The sequence below is a fragment of the Abramis brama genome (genome assembly GCF_963993115.1).
Source record: "Abramis brama genome assembly, chromosome: 4".
Lineage (NCBI taxonomy): Eukaryota > Metazoa > Chordata > Actinopteri > Cypriniformes > Leuciscidae > Abramis > Abramis brama.
In genome coordinates, this window is record NC_139966.1 from 37,332,531 (window position 1) to 37,353,226 (window position 20,696).

The 20,696-nt window shown below is 39.3% G+C and overlaps 1 protein-coding gene across 4 annotated transcripts; it reads left to right on the forward strand.

Moving 5' to 3' along the window:
• Positions 1-3,670: 3,670 nt before the first annotated feature.
• Positions 3,671-19,831, forward strand: slco1e1 (solute carrier organic anion transporter family, member 1E1). 4 transcript variants are annotated; one of them, XM_084111609.1, is made up of 17 exons: positions 3,671-3,807; positions 3,993-4,073; positions 5,808-5,871; positions 10,167-10,275; positions 10,433-10,574; positions 11,470-11,602; positions 11,707-11,834; positions 12,432-12,578; positions 13,303-13,401; positions 13,497-13,727; positions 13,977-14,141; positions 15,256-15,451; positions 16,047-16,212; positions 16,365-16,549; positions 18,841-18,905; positions 19,069-19,186; positions 19,377-19,831. In XM_084111609.1, the coding sequence occupies exons 4-17, from the start codon at positions 10,171-10,173 to the stop codon at positions 19,603-19,605; spliced, it is 2,109 nt and encodes a 702-aa protein (XP_083967735.1). In that variant the 5' UTR covers positions 3,671-3,807; positions 3,993-4,073; positions 5,808-5,871; positions 10,167-10,170; the 3' UTR covers positions 19,606-19,831. The 4 variants fall into 4 exon arrangements, with proteins under 4 accessions (XP_083967735.1, XP_083967737.1, XP_083967734.1 ...); XM_084111608.1 differs by having other exon boundaries at positions 3,806-3,851; XM_084111611.1 differs by lacking the exon at positions 5,808-5,871.
• Positions 19,832-20,696: the final 865 nt, after the last annotated feature.

Below are 20,696 nucleotides of genomic sequence, written 5' to 3' on the forward strand. Positions count from 1 at the left end.
AGTGGGTGAAGATAAACAGAGGTAATTGGCTATTCGCGCTTACTCAATCAAATATATTTTTGTATAGCTCCCCGTGGTCAGTATACACTTGAATTAAAGTAACATTTTCTTCAGACAGAGGTCATGGATGTGTGCGGAGAGGACCAGCCTGCCGCATCACAAACATGCTGTAGGGGAGCACCCCCCACCAAGGCTTGGGAAGAAGTGACCCCCCCTAGTAGAATGAGCCCTGAAGCCTACATGCAAAGCTTGACTGGGCACCTCATAGGCAAGGGTAATAGCATCTCTCACCCATTGTGAAACTGTCTGTTTTGTGGCGGCCGCCTCTGTTACGGCCTCCATGACAAACAAATAGTTGCTCTGACTTACACCACTGGCTACTGTGGTGGACGTAGGTCTGAAGAGCACGGACTGGACAGTCTGTGAAGTCTCTCTTGACCCACCGTTGTGAACGGCGGAGGGCAGAAGGCCTCAAGAGTGACCAGATATAAGGTCGAGAAGGGGACCTTAGGGTAGTCAGAATGAGGATGCAAGATTCTTTTTAAAGAAGTGATAGCCATAAGAAAAAACATCTTAAAAGTCAGAAGTTTATCAGACGCTGGCCCTAGAGGTTCAAAGGGGGTCTCAACCAGACCCTCCAGGACTATAGCTAAGTCTTATGAAGGGATCTTGGTTTTAACAGGAAGCCTCAACCACCAGGCTCCATGAACGAAGCAGGCAAGCAGAGGATGTTTCTCAAGTGGTACCCCATCAATCAAGGCATGGCAAGAAGATAAAGCGGCCACATAAACCCTGGGAGGGTCTGCTGATAAAAAAATTCTTTGCAGGAAGTGCAGAACTGAAGCAATCTGGCAGTTAACTGGATCTGCATTACGTGCAGTACACCACCTTTTAAAGACACCCCATTTATTGGCATAACATCCTCTAGTGGAGGGAGCCTTAGCATTGAGAATGGTCTCTATGATATCAGCTGAAAACCCAGTGTCCCTCAGTACCCTTCCACGGCCAAGCATGAAGGTTCCACAACTCGGGCTGGGGATATTGTCCCCAGTATCCAGTTCGGTATCCGGTTCGGTATCGCCAAGTGCAAGCCGTCGAGGAGAGATATTATTCCCGAGAACTAAACTCTGTTCAGCCAACAAGGCGCTATCAGTAAGAGGCAAGGACCTTTGATGACAAACCTTGGCCAGGACTCCCACTAGGACATGTTAGCCCCTTAACTGCTGGAGAAAGTACTTCAGGGCCAGAAATACAGCCATCAATTCGAGGCAATTGATGTGCCAATCAAGATGATTCCTCCCCAGATCCCTTAGGCTGGATGACCACTTAAGACTGCTACCCAGCCCAACAGGGAGGCATCTGTTGTTAGCATTCTGCGACGGCAAGACACACATAGAGTGGGACCCAAGGCAAGGAACTGCTAACACTGCTTGCTGCTGCAGAGCAAGTACCAAGACTTGCTACTGCCAAAACATTCACAGACTGCTGTAAGCATGTAAAACATGCTACTGCTGCTGCACATGTAACATACATGAATTAACCCCCTGGCAGATCTACACAGGTGGAGCTGGGGAAGGTGGAGGGTTTATGAAAGCGTGCTGCAGACCAGCTACCAGCAACACTACCGGTATTTGTTTGAATGTTGAGCCGAAGTTCACTGGCCGCTGAAGCAACAACAACCAAACAGCTATGTAGATAATGACGTGATCGCTACCAAATGAGTTTAAGACCTATCAGCCTGCACCATCTAGAGTTTCATGCCAGAACTAGGTAATTTCATAAATATGTTCTCATATCCATATATTTGGTTCTAATGTTACAAGTAATAATCTTAAGGTTTACAGGGTTTTACACGATTATTTGGTTCATTTGTAGTGTGGGTTTGGTGATGTAATAAAGACAAACATCAACACTTGTGTACCTTACTGCTTCTCACCGCTGCTTCCTGATAGTTTAAGAGGACAAGTACTCAGAGTCGCCCCCTGTCGTTTCAAAGAATAGTACAACGGCGAGCTCATCAAGTATAAACACCTCGTCTGTTTTGGCAGTAAGCGGAGACTTGCGGTGCGGAACCAGGCGAAAGAATAAACAAGGCTGTAATATTAATGCGCAACCAAACCGTGTATGTGTGCTGTCGACGCACTGATTGCACATTGTAAAAGGTAGACCGCGTCGCTTCCATTATGAGCGCGCATACCGCGAAACATTTGAAATAACGAACTTGAGCGCGCAAAAGACGCGATATGTGAACAGGCCCTTAGGGTTTTTTTGGCATCAAGAAACCTCCATGTGGTTCTGCTCAGTATTGCAACTTGACTTGTCTAAAATGTAAATAAGCTCTTTGCTGTTGCACTTTACACATACTATACACTGTGAATTCTGAAAAGTTTTTTTTTTTTCTGTAATGTGTTTTTATGGGTGCTTTGGTGTGCATACATTTATGAATTATATGGACTTCTTATATCATTTGGTTATTAAAGTGTACTGTTTTTTGGAAAGACATCTAATTTTATAAATAAATTATAGTAAAATATTACATTCAAATATATTAAAATAAAGTAAAATATTACCTTCTATTTGGTTTAATTTGATGTACTAAAATAACTAACAAATTCAAAATATTAATAAAAACTCTAATAGAATCTCAGTGACATTAAAATAACACTGATGCTACTATTGTTTAAAGCTATACGAGTTACCCAGTTAAAAATTGGAAATTAATGCCCTCTCAAGTTGTATTTACCACTGGGAAGTGTGGGGATAATTTTGATACCCAAGTAAGTTCCCGAGATGGGCAGGCCACAAACTTTAAACATGGCGGAAGGAAGAACGATTGCTGCTGTGACTGGTACACTTAGTTTTTCCACAACCGCTACATCATCTTGTCTTGTCGTTAATGTTGTGCATATTTACAATACATATGATTAATCATTTGAAGTGTATTAAAATAGCCATTTGACTGAAATTCCAGAATTGTCCGCAAGCTGACTACCATGATGAATGTATATGATTGTCAATAAATGGGACACAAAATATAATTTTGGCTAATTTTGAATAAGATTTTCCCAATTAGGCAAGAATTAATCTGGTGTCCTCCATGGTTCCTGTTCTTGAATGTGATGAGCTCGTAATCACAGAAGTAGGAAATTTCTGATAGCACGTGAAGGCAACATAATAGCACATTTCCCTGGCTCCAGCTCAACTGCAGCAGGGCCACGGCCTGACCACACTCAGTGGGGTTTAGCCAACCTGCTGGTTTAAACCATTCTTAAAAACTTTTTAAGGAAGACACACAATGAATTATCTTAATTTATGTCAAATCCTGAATTGATCCATATGAAAATCTAAAGCAGCTAACAACTAAAATGAATCTTCCACTGGTGTCCTCTATTTAAATAAAATAATTTACAATATAAATATAAGCATGTTATGAGAATGAAGGCTGTAAAAAGTTTTTCTTGGAGCAAAACCATTCTCTTTTAGCAGCATGTGTTGAGCTGTTGGTGTCTCTTGAGCTGGCACGTTGTTGGAATAGAAATGTGCTGAGCTTTTGTGTGGATGAGCTTTGAGAAGAAATCACAGGCTTTTGTAGAGACCCAGAAACACGTCTTCTCTCCAAGAGGAGGATATTCCCTGTGCCCATGTCAGGTACAGCACACTTTGGCACATGATTTGTTTCTCTTGGTCCCTTTGTTTTCTCAGAACCCCCTAACTTTAATTTTCTCTGCCTTAGATGAATGGCTGGTTGAAGGGTTTCTGACTGGGAGGGGAGATTTAAACCGAACTAATTCTGAGAGGATTATCTGAGTAAGTCATAAAAACACAGTAAAAGGCTTTCTCTGTTTCACGAGGTTGGCTTTTCCTTGTTTCTTTTTTTATTTGTATATATTTATTATTATTATTTTTAGTAGTAGAAGTAGTAATAGTAGTAATAGTGGTAGTCTTTGTATTTAAAATGTTTGTATTTGTCTTCCCCTTCAACTATTCTGAAGATGGAGCAAAAGAACAGAAGCTAACCTTTGCCTGCTGCAAAGATTGGAATATTTCAGTCTTTCTGAAAGTTTAAATATAAGGTAAGTTATGATTTTTTTTAAATTCCTTTTACATTTGAATGAAGTTTCAACTGTTTTGAAATTTGAGACAGTGGCCATTAAACTTGGATTTGACTAGAAGCTTCTTGTTATAGAGGAATTCCTTTTCATGTACATGGTGGTATTTGAATCTTATTATATGTTCACTACATATGTTCAGATTAATGTGCAAATAATTTAGAAAATTAGGTAAAGGCTAGTAAGTAATTCCTCGGAATCTTAACTCCTACACATTTCTTTCTTAAAATAAGCCTTTAATTGCTCACTGTATTAGCTAGCAATGCACTAATGTATCGTCCTATCATATAGTGTAGGCCAAAAATTAGGCATTGGCCAATTATTTTAAAGAGCAGGGCCAATTATGCCCAATAGGGGGCAGAAAAAATGCATCAATAATAAAGTAACAAACTCATGCTGAATAAAATGTCTCTGGAAAAATTACAGCAGAGTTGTGATTTGTTTATCACATTTTCTAATTAAAATTAAATGGTAAGCACTGTAAATGTAAAATAAATAATTACAAATATATATATATATATATATATATATATATATATATATATATATATATATATATATTGATGTTGTGTAATTCATTCTCAGTGATTCATAAAGCAGAAATTATCAGTATCAGCTGATGTTGTTTGATATTTGGACAATAATCAGCATTGGCACATACAATTAGTGCATATCTAATACTAACAGTGTTCATTTTTTAATTTTTCACCAGACTGCCAAAAACATGTCTGTCACAATATCACCATATGGACTCAGTTTGCACCATTTCCCGTCACTAAATGTCAATATAGTTATTTGATTCATTATCACAATCAGCGGTGTAACCTTTAATCACCTTGTTTGTCTGTGTACTTCATTCCTGTGTCTTCAAGGGTTAGTTCACCCAAAAATGAAAATTCTGTCAGTAATCACTCACCCTCATGTTGTTCCAAACCTGTAAGACTTTCGTTCATCTTCGGAATACAAATTAAGATATTTTTGGGTTTCACTTTATTTTGATGGTCCCTTTAACACATTCTGTTGTCTAGAAGTAACATTGCACCTACATGTCTACTAACTCTCATTAGAGTATTAGTAGACTGGTAGGGTTAGGATTAGAATAAGTTGACATGTAGTTGCAAAGTTACTTATAGACAACAGAATGTTCAAAAGGGACCATCAAAATAAAGTGTTACCTATTTTTGATTAAATCTGAGAGCTGAATCACTGCTCGATAGGCTTCTATGGGGTCGAAACTTGCCGGCCCAGTAAAGTTAGTAAAGACATCATTAAAATAGTCCAAGTGACTACAGTGGCTCAGCAATAAGTTTATCAAGCAATGAGAATACTTTTTGTGCGCAAAAATTAAATAAAAAAAACAACGACTTTATTAAACTATTCATTTTTTTTCTGTGTGGGCCTCTGAGTGAATTCACATAGTGTAACAGCGCAGCACTTCTGTGTTGTACGTCATCACCAAAGTTCCGAAGATGAACGAAAGTCTTACGGGTTGGAACAACATGAGGGTGAGTAATTACTGACAGAATTAAAATTTTTGGGTGAACTAACCATCTCAGTTCACATTTGTCCAGTCTTGTCTATCAACGTGAATGTGCGTCAGCAGAACGTCAACATGCGGTTGTGTGTACCTGCTTGTAATCTTGTCGATTTACCCTGTGGATATTATTAAATATTTTAACCTTTCATCTTCGTCTTCAGGCCTTTGTATGCAGCAAAGCCGTGAAAGAAGACTGGACCCAAAAGTGTTAATATAGAGATTACGGTGTGTTTTTGTTTTGTTTTGTGTCAGTGTTTTCGTGTTTATTTTTCCCCGTCACCGTGGACTCTCCCTCGTTCCTGTTATTGTGCTTTGAGCAGGGAAATCACTCCCTCGAGGCACATGTGACAGAATTCCTCGACCTAGCACATCAGTCAAGCTTCCCGGACAACTGCCTTTGTTCATTCTTCTTTGTACGACTTCTTTCATCGACTAAGGCACAGTTGTCCAGGGAAGGACTTCGAGGGAAAGAGAAAATTAAAGTGACGTGATATTTAGCCACTCAGAATTTGTTTACTGCAGTTCACCCACCCAAATGCATCGCACAGCAGTGAGTATTGAGCACACGCCTTGAACACACATCCGGAGCAGTGGGCAGCCATTATTGCTGCAGCACCTGAGGAGCGATTGGTGGTTAGGTGTCTTGCTCAAGGGCACCTTAGTTGAGAGTAATAAGAGTGGAAGAGTGCGCTGTTCATTCACTCCCCCCACCTACCTTCCAGTACTGAGACGCGAACCTGCGACCCTCGGGTTAGTTGTTCCGACTCTACAAGTCCGAATATTAGACCACAACTGCCACTTTGCGGAGTGGGTGCTGGCATCATGTGGATCACCTTTCACTGTCGAACCCTACGACGATGACACCAGCCCCACTCCCATTGCCCAACCAGGAGCCACCGGATGGCAAGGAGTGGCAGCATGAGCCCACAGCAGACAGAGAGCCTGCCTCGACCACGATGCAGAAGCCAGCGATTAAAGGAACGGCTGAGCTAAACATCCCCCCAAGCCGGAGCTAGGCGCTTCGCGTGTCTGACCAGGTTTGCAAGCTGGCTGCATCATCTGAAGGAGTTTGTGAGGAAATAATGAATCTCCGTCCATACTCCCTCCACAGAGAGTGCGTTTCTGGCCCGCACTATGAACAGTTATTTTGATTTTGGAGAGGAAGTACCCCTTCCCCTTTTAATCTCTCCTGAGCCTGTCTGTTCTATTTTGGACTCACTGGTCTGGCCCAGCCTCCCTCTCCCACCTCCTCTCCAGACTTTTGCCCAGAATATTTTGTTTTTTGCCAGTTCATTGGTTCCTCCTTCTCCTGTCCCCAGCCACACCTGCTACCCAGCCCTCACTGTCTCCCATCAGCCCCTTAGTTCCTCATCAGCCTCCTCTCAGTGGTGCGGCCACACCTGGGGCCCGCTGTGAGCCAGCTTCCCCTAGGCGTGGAGATTCCATGCCTCCACCTCCGGCCTCAGATCCCGGCGTGCCACCTCGGCCCAACTCCCTGACTCCTCCACCTTCTCTCCTTCCTCCCTTGACTCCAACAGCAACCATTGAGCTCTCAGCTCTGCTGGACTCCCTCAGACCATTGGCTCTACCTAGCTCAGACATCGCCATCATTTCGCCACATACTTGTGGGCAGTTCGCTTTTCTCAGTCCCTCCACCCCACGGCTCCATTTGCCTCCCTCAAGCTATGCCTCAGCCCTCAGTCATTCCAGTTCCATCTCGGAGGGTTGAGATGGAACTGGAATGACTTGTTTCCATCCAGGGGGGTCGTCTCTGCAGCTCATCGTGGACTCAGGGACCTTCAGTGTCACTCCACTCCTTCGGCTCTCTGTCTGTCCACCTCCATCGGCTCTGTTACCTCCACTCATCCCCAGGGTGGCGTGGAGACCTTCACCACCATGGCTCCTCCATCCAGTAACGTCACCGTGTGACGCCGTCCTGGCTGTAGCCTGGAGTGCCATTCATGCTCAAGGCCATCACCTTGATTACACCACCACCGGCACCACCCTGGACCTCCTTTCATTCCATCCCTCTCCCAGATTCCCGTCCTCCACTGAAACCTCCTCCATTCATCTGCCGGCGCAAGGTCGCGCCTTTCCGGGAGGGGGCTTAATGTCACAATATCACACTGTTCCCATCACTAGATGTCACTATAATTACTATTTGATTCATTATCAGATTCAGCTGTCACCTGTAATCATTACCCTTCAAATTGTGCAAATTGAAATTGCGAAATGAAAATACGCCAAATGGAAACAATTTTGCAAAAAATCCCATATATCGCAAAAAAGTTTTTACGCTCGCATGAGGTGGCAATTTTCAGGCAATTCTGAAAAGAAACATTTTGCAATGGAAACGGAAAAATGGAAAAATCGCATTTACAGATCCCTGGCGTACGGAAAAGTCATTCATTCTCTAAAGATGATGCGGTATGTTTTGACAACATGAGACAGAGTTCTTTATTAAACTCATAAAAGACAAAAGTATCACAGGAATACTGGATTCTAAACAACAAAGAAATGCCACAATTTATCAAGACCTTAAATCAGACAGTAGGAAGAAACATCTCATAGAGGATGTGCCGCTCCCAAGTATAAGGGGCTTTCCTTGCCATTTGGATAACATGCCTACGTCTCCTTCGATTAAAAATAATGGCTAGTGCGGTTTGCTGGGATATACACTGAACAAAATTATAAATGCAACACTTTTGTTTTTGCCCCCATTTTTCATGAGCTGAACTCAAAGATCTAAGACTTTTTCTATGTTCACAAAAGGCCTATTTCTCTCAAATATTGTTCACAAATCTGTTTAAATCTGTGTTAGTGAGCACTTCTCCTTTGCCGAGATAATCCATCCACCTCACAGATGTGGCATATCAAGATGCTGATTAGACAGCATGATTATTGCACAGGTGTGCCTTAGGCTGGCCACAATAAAAGGCCACTCTAAAATGTGCAGTTTTATCACACAGCACAATGCCACAGATGTCGCAAATTTTGAGAGTGCGTGCAATTGGCATGCTGACTGCAGGAATGTCCACCAGAGCTGTTGCCCGTGAATTGAATTTTAATTTCTCTACCATAAGCCGTCTCCAAAGGCGTTTCAGAGAATTTGGCAGTACATCCAACCCTCACAACCACAGACCACGTGTAACCACACCAGCCCAGGACCTCCACATCCAGCATCTGGATCCAGAGACCAGCCACCTGGACAGCTGCTGCAACAATCGATTTGCATAACCAAACATTTCTGCACAAACTGTCAGAAAACGTTTCAGGGTAGCTCATCTGCATGCTCGTCATCCTCATCGGGGTCTCGACCTGACTGCAGTTCGTCGTCGTAACCGACTATGGACAAATGCTCACATTCGATGGCCTCTGGCAATTTGGAGAGGTGTTCTCTTCACGAATGAATCCCAGTTTTCACTGTACAGGGCAGATGGCAGACAGCGTGTATGGCGTCGTGTGCGTGAGCGGTTTACTGATGTCAACGTTGTGGATCGAGTGGCCCATGGTGGCGGTGGGGTTATGGTATGGGCAGGCGTATGTTATGGACAACGAACATAGGTGCATTTTATTGATGGCATTTTGAATGCACAGAGATACCGTGATGGGATCCTGAGGGGATCATTCATCCACGACCATCACCTCATGTTGCAGCATGATAATGCACGGCCCCATGTTGCAAGGATCTGTACACAATTCCTGGAAGCTGAAAACATGCCAGTTTTTGCATGGCCAACATATTCACCAGACATGTCACTCATTGAGTATGTTTGGGATGCTCTGGATCGGCATATACGACAGCGTGTTCCAGGTCCTGCCAATATCCAGCAACTTCGCACAGCCATTGAAGAGGAGTAGACCAACATTCCACAGGCCACAATCAACAACCTGATCAACTCTATGCGAAGGAGATGTGTTGCACTGCGTGAGGCAAATGGTGGTCACACCAGATACTGACTGTTTTTTATTGTTTTTTTGTTTTTTTAAATGGGGACAAAAACAAAAGTGTTGCGTTCAGTGTATTTTGTTCAGTGTACATAAACCTACCAAGATCTATTGTCATGATATTTTGGAATGACTTATCGCAAGAGGAAAAAATTATGTTTTAGTTGCATAACATCGGTTAATGGAAACGCTGTCATTTTGCAAAAGTTTTTTATCAACATTTAGAAAATATTTTAAAAGTTTTGCGCAAATCTGTAATGGACTACTGTGTGTGCTCAGTTCACCTTAGTCCGGTCTCGTCTATACACGTGAATGTACGTCAAGCAGAATGTCAATGTGCGGTTATATGTACCTGGTTGTAATCTTGTGGATTTACCCAGTGAATATTATTAAAGGGAGAAGGATTTATAAAGCAACTGTTAAACTCAGAGAAATAAGGGAAAGTTACAATAAGCATAAATTTAAAATGAATTCATAAATTAACTGAAATGCAGAAAAGTCAGAATACAATCTAATGAGGTGAAGCTTGACTGAAAATACTAAAATATAATTGTTTGATAATATCATGACAGCAAAATGTCTGAGCCTACTGCAGAGGACAATGGAAAGCCGACCAGCCAACAAGACCTTTGCATTCCAGAAAAAGGGCCCCCAAAAGACTCTTGCTGCTCGAGTCTAAAGGTACTTGTACTTTACTGAGTGTGGGTGTAAAAAAAAAAAATTGTGTATGTGGTAATTTGAATCAGTCTTAATTTGAATAAAGATAATTTAATTACTGTCTAGTATTTATCACAAGTCTGATAAATCAGTTCTCTTTCCATTGTAACTTTTCTTCAAGATTTTCATTGTGGCCCTCTCCTTCGCCTACTTCTCCAAATCTCTGTGTGGGACCTACATGAAAAGCACAATCACTCAGATTGAGAGGAGATTTGACCTTTCCAGCTCTGCCGTGGGCCTCGTTGATGGAAGTTTTGAAATGGGTTTGTATAAGGATCCCACAATGGCTCAACAAAAAATGGCCTATTAATTGCAAAAATCATAACTAGTGTAAAGTAATAATAATAAAAAAATGTTTAAGTATTTTAACATTTTATTTTGGAATGTTGTAAAACATTCTAGAAATCTGAATAGGGCTTTTTTGCCCCCTACTGTGCCAGATATTGTCCAAACTACCAACATAGGCTCATTGGAAAACCAGGACTCTACCTACATTTTTTTTTTTTAAATTTAAAACATTACATACTATGTTATAACCTCAAAACTCTTTTACCGTAGTGCATGATTTGTAAAGTAATACAAGTAATACGTTTGCATTACATAACCATCTGCATAGGTATAGCTTTTCTGATGTTGTAAACTCCAAGGCTCACCTGGTACAGCATTGCATTTCATGATAAAAGCAAACTAAAATGGCATAGTTGTTTCAGCAAATCAGTTTTTATCTTCCGTTTGCTATATGTCAGGCCGATTTAGGGTATAGGGTTTAATGTACTGTAGGTCATTCGTTGTTTTTAACACTTTTTAGCACCGTTAACTGGACATTTCATTTCCAAACTGCCATGATACACATGACAACCAACGTAATAAAATGTTGTCAGTTTCATGTTCATCTGTTTCAGATAAAACTGAACATGCTTTAAGCGCCACAATGTGGGCATTTCACTATAAAATTGTCACAAAATGTGCAAGAAGCAACATAGTGTCATTTTTGCAATAATGTTGTCACAGGAAATTTTTTCAATGAGCCTGGGTTGCACAATTCAACAGTGAATGGACCGTGGATTGTCCATTTCATGCTAAAATAAGTGTGCTTATATGCTTTGTGTATTTTCATTTTCTTGATTAACTGATTGTTCTCTGGATGCTTTTCTGCAGGCAACCTGCTCTTTCTGGCAGCGGTTAGTCATTTTGGAGCGAGACTGCACAGGCCACGGCTCATAGGAATGGGCTGTTTCCTCATGGCCATTGGCTCAGCTCTCACTGGACTGCCACACTTTTTCATGGGGCGGTAAATTCATTCATACATGCATATTATTTCTAAACACAGTTAGCTTAGTTTATCATTTCTTATAAAGTTTCTCATGTTTCTTTCTTTCTCCCTGTTGGTTACAGGTACAAGTATGACTCTGTAATGCAAGGCTCTTTAAACAAGACTGTCAGTATATCTCCTTGTCAGTATCCCATGGTTCCAAACAATTATTCAAATGCACACATCAAGCCTTCTAATAACATTGGAACAGGTAACTGCTTTACATTTACCCCATAGCCTGATATAGGTCCTGGTATATTTCAAGTGAACTGGTGTGACGTCATTTCGACATAAAATTAAATTAGTTTGGAGTTCGTTTCAGGAGTTTAAAACAGCTTTCCAAAGCGAAGTGAGAGTCAAGTGACATGACTTGACTGGAGTACCAGATGAGATTGTGCAAACATTTCTCCACATCGCTATGATTAGACTCATATAAGTTCTCACCACTGTAATTTTTGTTGTATACTTATTTTGTTATTGAGAGGAAAGCGTGCAGCACATATTTACATATTCATCTAAACGCTACTTCCAGCAGCTGTGCATTTCCTGAAAATAAATGCACAGCTTAGAACAAGCATCAACCAATCAGAATCAAGCTTTCAACAGCCCCGTAGCATAAAGAAATAAGAACCCGTCTTAGGTTCCAGGATTTGAACAATTGTCAAACAGCTCACCACATTTTCTTCAAAAAATGTCAACATATAAATTTCTTTCAGAAATCTATTAAAACAGAGTTGACCATGATCACAAACACACACTGAAAGTTCTAAGTACTTCATGAACATGATTTCTACAATTTTAACCATAGACTGCGTGAAGGACCCTGGATCTAGTATGTGGATCTATGTGTTCTTGGGTAATGCGCTCAGAGGAATCGGAGAGACTCCAGTCACACCGCTCGGCATATCTTACATTGATGACTTTGCAAAAGCAGAAAACTCAGCATTTTACATTTGTAAGTAAAATTTGGAGATTTTATTTATTATTATTTTTACTAGAAGTCAGAAACTCTATTGTGTTACAGCATAGAAGTATAAATTACATTAGCACAACAAAAAACGATATCTGGATTATGCAATCCACATACATTTTATAGCTATCTCTGCATGTCAGCAGTTGTGTTTGTGAGCTTTTAAACCCTTGTGAAAAATAATAGTGCCTAATTTAATTGAATGTGCACTTGTAGTGTACTTCAAATATTTAAGTATATTTACAAAAACTGCACTGAAATAAAAAGGCCACTTGCTGTAAGTGTACATAAAGAGAGTAGGCTATACTTTTATTAACACACTTAAATGCAATAATGTCAAATTGAAAGTTTTACTTTAAAGTAAATTTAAAAGATGTTTTAATATTTTGTTGTGCTGTAAAAAAGTATACTTTTCCATAAATGTAACCAAATTTAAAAGTCAAAAGAAGTAATTATTATGAAATTACATGTATAGTTCAGCTAACTACATTTATTATAAATTTAAATACATTTTCATTTAAATGCAATTAACATGCAATTAAGTGTCCGAAAACATTACATTTACTTCACACTTAAGTATATTCTGCTAAAGTATAAAGTATGCTAAAGTATACTTCTTTTTCACAAGGGATGAGCAAACTCAGCGCAATATTTTTTATTTATTTTCATTTTATTTATGTTCAGTTAAAAACTCTGTTTTGATTTTTAGCATGTCTTCAGACCATTATGCTGCTGGGTCCCATGTTTGGATTCATACTGGGCTCTATGTGTGCCAGACTGTATGTGGATATTGGATTTGTCAGTGTTGGTAAGTAATCAGTTTAATTAGTGCCACCAGTGCTGTGTGTATTCATATAGTTTCACATATAGTGTATTCATATATGTTCCCTCATTCTCCTGCAGACAGCGTGACCATTACTCCACAGGATGCGCGCTGGGTTGGCGCTTGGTGGCTGGGCTTCTTCGTGTCATCTGCCATCTTACTACTTGCTGGTATTCCTTTTTGGTTCCTGCCCAGGTCTTTAACCAAACAAGGAGAGGAAGGGAAGGAAAACTCTACCATGGATCAGGGAAACAAAGAGCAACCTGTCCTCCCAACCACAAATTCAATGAACCTGTCCGACATTGCAAAAGGCAACTTCCTTCCACCATTTTAATAAATGCAGTATTGTTTGAACTATTTGTTTTTCTATTCCTTTTCCCTTCTCTCTTTAAAACTAACAAATTCATGTTAAAAATAGCAGTACTTCACGAGGAGTCACTCTAATTTGTAAGACAGGTACCTTTTAAACAGGTATTTTAAAGATGATCACATGTTTTAACTGAAGTTAAGCTTACATCTATGCAAATCTCACTCTCTGTATTCTATTTGTAAATGTTAAGGATTCTTGCCTTCCCTGAAAAGACTACTGTGCACTCCCGCATACTTCCTGTTGCTGTGTGGGACTGTTTTGAAGTTCAACTCTTTCATCGGACTGCTCACCTTCAAAGCCAAATACATGGAGCAACAGTTTGGCCAGTCTGCATCCAGAGCAAACTTCCTTATTGGTAAGAAGTTTTTTCAAGTAAATGTCCATTTTGTTCAGTGTCTGGTGCCTAATTGGGGTTATGAACAACCCCTACCATTTTGAATTCCAAATATGAATTTAAGATGTGTATTTCAATGTAATATTTAGATTTATATTTAAAATGTAGATTTATATTTAACAATACATAAATGATATACCAAAATAAAATAATAATAATAATAATAATAATACAAATAGCTTTTTTTGGCAGAAAAAACAAATGAATAAAATACTAGTGTTTAGTGGCAAATCTGACTTTTTAACAATTATTTTACATGCAAACTTTTATTGTTATTTTTCTCAATGTTATTCCAGTTTATATATGGAATTTTATGTACATCTTTTATATTTCATTCATTTTGAAATAAGTACACTTTAGCATACTTTTAAAAAAGAGTACTTATAACTTATATATAGAAATATTACTTTAAAATCTGTCACAAGTTTGTAACTGAATGTAATGTTTTTGAAAAAAATAATTGAATGTTAATTGCAAATCATTTTACATTTATTTAATTGATATTAAATGCAATTAGCTGAACTTTAGAATGCTTTTTGACCCACTTAAGTAAGACTTGAGTACATCTTCATATGTAATTTCATAAATACTTTTGTTGTCTTTGAAATATTAAAGTACTGTCAAATGTACTGACAATCATTTATGGTAGACTAATAGCCATGTCTTATGAAACTTGTATGTCATGTGCTTAAATATATTTGTAATTACCCATTTGTAATGATAAACTTGCAGTTTAGTACATTTTAAAATAAATTAATACATTAAATGTACACTATTGAATAACACACTACAGTAAAAATCAAGTACTTTACATGTGTTTTAGTATGTTTGTCAATGCATCAACATACAGCATGAGAAAAGATTATTAAAACATGATTTAACATGTTATTTGAAGTAAAACTTTTAACAATTTTTTTCGACTTCTCATATCTTTTGTCAAATTCAGTTACAGTATTTTGGTGCAAATTCATCTGTCAGACTGAACCCAAGAAACCGAAGCATACAGCATAACTCACACACAGAAGTTTGTCAGGCTTGACATTAATTGAAACTAAGGACCTGTCATGTCCCGCAGGTGTCCTGATCCTGCCTGTGGTTGCCGTGGGAATATTTTTGGGTGGTTTGTTAATGAAAAGATACAAGTTGAGCGTTGTTGCAGGGGCTCAGCTCTCCTTCATCACCTCCTTCTCTGCCTTCCTTCTCCTCCTCCTCCATTTCGGCACAAAGTGTGACAATTTGCCTGTGGCGGGGCTCACTGTGTCCTACAATGGGTAAAATGTTTGTATACCTCTGTAAGTCAGTGGTTCTCAAAATGTGTGGGGTGCGGAGGAATACACTCTCAAATCTAATTCACTTCCCCACGTTCAAATCTTTGACAATAGATTAAAAAATCGCATACTCTCTTGAGTAGGTACTTATTTTAAATAAGCAATTACTTCACGACCACTAAAAAAGTATGTTCTATATACTGTAGTATGAATCTGTGTAGTATGAATGTAATATGGAAATTCTACATTCATTATGTTCTCATTATCATGTTACCTACCAGCATCAGTTGTGTTGCTTCACTGTCATTCATAAATCCTCTCCCGTGGCCTCATGGGATAGTAAAGTGTCCATCGCATGCGCACTTCAGAATCTCGTCGGAAGAAGTAGGTAATCCAGGTACTTTTTCTTTAATGAGTTTAGAGAATTCTGACATACTTATTTTGTCACATAATGTTTTTAGCGATTTCAAATGCAGACAGTGGGTTGAAAACACAATTGAGAACCACTGTTATAAGTGAACATTGGCTCTCAGCCGGAATATATAGCCACTGTGTTTCAAATCTGGAAACAATCACCAATCTCAGAATTCCTCCCCAGGACTCCTGATACATCTTATGATGAGCGCTCCCTCATGTCTCAGTGTAACCAGAACTGTTCCTGCTCTACGTCTGAATGGGATCCTGTGTGCTCTGACAGTGGCATTACATACGTGTCACCCTGTTTGGCAGGATGCACCGCCTCCACTGGACACGGCAAAAACACGGTAGGCCTATCTCTAGTATAATTGGATCTATTTTTCTTAAACTCTTTTTCTAAATCCAAGGCACCAAAGGAGTATTGCAAGCCGTCGTTTACATACTGTAATTTGAACAAACATGGTATTTTTTTCTTCTCGTTTACGTTTGATTTTCACAGGTTTTCCAGAACTGCAGCTGTGTCTTAACCCCCTCACCAGTAGAGGGCAGCAGATCTGTGTCTCTGGGCCAGTGTCCCCGTGGGCCAGCATGTACCCGGAGTTTCACCTCTTACATGGCTGTAACTGTCCTCAGCTCCTTCATTAGCTCTCTGGGCACTACTCCTGGATACATGATCACTATACGGTCAGTTACCACCAATATATAATTTAGTTATTGATCTCTGGTAAGGCAAGAATGTGGTAGAACGAATGTGTTTTTTTTTTTCTTTTTCTTTTTTTTTTACAATCGCTAGGACACATTTCTTGATACTTAGGTCACTTTTTCAAATCTCTTCACAGTGAGGACAACAGCAGTTTATGTGGGCTAAACTATCGATCATTTATCATTGCTTTGGCACAAAATTAATTCAATGACGACATCTTTCAGTTTACATGAATTGTTTTCTCACTTAGACACAAACACCACCAAAACTCTACGAACCTACAGAAGAATTTGCACTTTTACATACTCTTTTCACAAGTTTAGCTTAAGTTCAAAACCTAACATAGTGCAAATGAAAAAGACCGCAATTTCTACAGTAATCCCATATTGAAATATTTTTCCGAATCTATAACCTGAAATACTATCAAAACAATTAGATGTAGCTGAACACAGATGTTAGTCTTTCAGTTTCATTACCATGTACAGTATACAAAAGGGGAAAACTTCTACAGTTAAACTTCTTGTACTACACTGACCATGCAATGCACTGTTGTGAATTATAAACAATAGAGAGTGTCATTCTTGCTTTGTAAATAAATTTTACAAAAGAAAACATTGCATAATACCTACGTAAGTAATACCTACTTTACAAAAGGCAGAGCGTTGTTTGTTTTATGAGTGACAAACTTTGTTTTGGTGGATGAAAATCGTTGCCAGTGTTATGGAAGTATGAGTTTATTTGAGACATGAATGAAGTGTTTTGTTAGAGTGCTTTGAACTGCTGTGCAAAGCTGAAATGTGGTTAGGAGAACTGTGTGAAGAGTTTTGAAAAAGTGACCAAAAAGGATTGAGAAATGTGTCCTAGCTATTGTTAAAAAAAAAAAAAACTGTAATAATTGTAATAAAATTGTAAAATATAATAAATACATATAGGCTTGGTTTCACAGACAGGACTTAGATTATGCCAGGATTAGGCTCTAGTTTAATTAGGAAATCTAAGTAGCTTTTATAAAAGTGCCTTAGAAACAATATTACTGATGTTTATCTTGAGACAAAACAATGGCAGTGACAAATTTTAAGATAGCCTATATCAGTTGCTTATACAAGTTGCTTTCAGTTAAAACAGCTAAAACGTGTTTTAGTCTGGGACTAGGCTTGAACCTTGTCTGTGAAACCGGTGGATTGTATTTAATATTTATTGTGTGTGTGTGTGTGTGTGTGTGTGTGTGTGTGTGCTTGTGAAAAAATATATAAGTATATATTAGATATTGGGATCTTTAAGGGCCGTACACACCGGGACGAATATCGGCTCGCGTTATTCGCCAGCGTTTTTCAACGCGTTTTTTGTGTTCACACCCAAGCGACTTTCGCTGACGATGAGCCGAGTGAACATGCAAATTCATTCCCTGACATTAGATGGCGCTTAATGTAAAACAGAAATACCCCGGTAAGGTCCATTTGCTCTGCAATACCATTCCATAACAGTTCTTTTTTATCAAGATTTTTGTAGTCACTGTCGCGTTTGTCATATAGTTCTTTATGTTCCGACACCAACGAGACCAGCAGCTCTACATTCATCTTGCCTTGCATCTTCCTCGTCTTATTTCCTCCCGGCGGCAGTGGACGCTACTTGGCGTATATCTTCTTCGCCGTTACGTATGTGTACTCGGCAAGACCGTTTTGGGTTTGAGCGCCCCCAAGTTGTGTTTTACTGTAACTTCAGAAACTCCAGACACGTGAGCAAAAGCGCCAATCTCATTGGTCGGATAGTTTTTGACGCGGCGCGTCAAACCAAAAAAACGAACCCGAGGCGTTTTTTTTTTTAAAAATGACGCTTTTACGCGTGGCGTTTTTCGTGTCGGTGTGCACACTCACATTGGCGTCCTTTGTTTAGTCACGAGGCGTTAAACGTCGGCGAATATCGCGCGCGCGAAATTCGTCCCGGTGTGAACAGGCCTTTATAATTTAAGGTCCGATTCTCACTATTAATTAGTTGCTTATTAGTGTGCATATTACTAGTATATTGGCTGTTTATTAAGCACATATTAATGCCTTAATCTGCATGACCATATTCTACATCCCTTAATCCTACCCAATACCTACATTTAACAACTACCTTACTAACTATTAATAAAAAGTAAATTAGGAGTTTATTGAGGCAAAAGTTGTACTTAATAGTGAATGTGTTCCCCAAACTAAAGTGTTACAGATTAAATGTACATAAAATTCCATCCCTGTATGTTATGTATTTACTGTATATAACGTGTTTTTAGATGCATTACCCCTGAGCTGAAGTCACTGGCATTGGGTATTCAAACTCTTGTGATGCGAACTCTAGGTACAATTAATATTAAGTTCATTGCTATTCAGTGTTACTTTAGCTATTAAGGTGAGAAATCATACATGTATACACACTTATAAGCTAGGCAATATTGTACTGTATTTTTTTATGCATTTTATGTTTTGTGCAAACTGCATTAATGTCTAATATTTTTCTGGAGGTGGTATTCCTGCTCCGGTATATTTTGGAGCTCTCATTGACTCAACGTGTTTAAAATGGGGAATGAAGAAGTGCGGGGGGCGAGGAGCCTGCCGTATGTACGACTCGGATATGTACAGGTGTGTATTTGTGTATGTAATTATATGCCATTGTCTTTATTGGTATAAAAAATGGGAAAAAGCATCTGATGCTTATAAAGTCTTTAAATGCCCATTTAGATATATTGGATATTTACTAAAAAAAAGTCCTAAAGCTCACATTTGGAAAACCTTGGATGTCTGTGCAAAAACCTTGGTGTCGTGTTTTCAGAGTAATCTTCTTGAGCCTGACCACATGTTTAAGGGGATGCTCATACTTCTTCATCATTGCTGTCATCGTGCTGCTGCGGAAGCAGTTTAGTAAAGAAGAGGTCAAAGCATTACAGCAAACAGCCAGCAAACAACATGAAATTGAACTTCAGGCCCCAGAGAAGCGCCACCATGATGGATCTAAAACTGATACCACAGAAAAAACAGAAGCAACCAATACTGAAGGCTAGCGATGAGCACCGCTCATCAACATCGCTATGTAACTCTTTCAGGGAATTCAGGAGACATTGCTGAGACGGAAATGGGTGGAGAACTAATAATAAATTCAGTGACCAGAACCGCGGGCCATATGGAAAACAATGTCACTTTCCATAACACTTTTTATTCTCTTCTACTGTACTATCTGTTTCATTATCCAAAGTTTGTTTCTCTATTTGAAAAAAATAAATCTACATTCTTTAATATGTGGCTCTGTACATTATTTTACATAATTATTATTATTATTTTCTTGGAATGGTACAGTTATAATGTAAATGTGGCAACAACTGTAATTGCTGAAATACTACCTGCTTTCAAGCAGTTTCCTCAAACATTCTGCCAATCTTCCGTTTGTCGGAAAACAAGTTGCCCCGACCTGACTCTTTCTGATTTCTGACCCTTAAGTTGGTTCTGTTGTTGGTTAGGGCCAACTCCACCAGTAGTGTAGCCTCTTCCAAGGTGGCGCCTTTATATGCTGTTTATATGGCTTCCCCGCACATTCTTTAGGTCTTGTAGATATGAATTTGATCCCAGGCCCTTCTGGGTTGATTCATTCATTTGCTCACAAAACTTGTGCTAAACTTGTGCTAAACTTCATCTTAGCATCAGCTCATGATGCAGCGTTGAGTTACTGTACCTATGAAAGGGAACATCTCAGTTATGCATATAACCCTGGTTCCCTGAGTAGGGAACGAGACGTTGAGTCTTGTCATACTGCAGGCATGCCTGCACGTCTTCCTTCAGTAGAAAACTGGGGATGTGATGATGTAGCTGCCCTTTTATGGTATTGGTGACGAAACACACAAGGTCATCTGACCTCATCAACTGGCAATAGAACTGGTTTTAGTGCAAGTTAGTGTTTAATAAAAAAAACACAGAATATCAGATAGCTGACATTTTATTTTAATTATATCAATAATGTAATGTAGATGTAAAATGTTCACATGTTCACATCACATGTTATTGAATGTACAGGACCAGGATTGGGAACTGCCTTCCTGTTCCAATAAAGAATGAAGATTGTCGGCAACCATAGATGTCAACCATAGTTGGCAACCATAGA

Bases quoted from the DNA above. Each gene is read 5' to 3' on its own strand.
- slco1e1 (XM_084111609.1), top strand. From the start codon at position 10,171: ATGTCTGAGCCTACTGCAGAGGACAATGGAAAGCCGACCAGCCAACAA. The intron at 10,575-11,469 runs GTTTGTATAAGG...GCTTTTCTGCAG, and splicing joins TGATGGAAGTTTTGAAATGG to GCAACCTGCTCTTTCTGGCA. The intron at 16,550-18,840 runs GTCAGTTACCAC...ACGTGTTTTTAG, and splicing joins GGATACATGATCACTATACG to ATGCATTACCCCTGAGCTGA.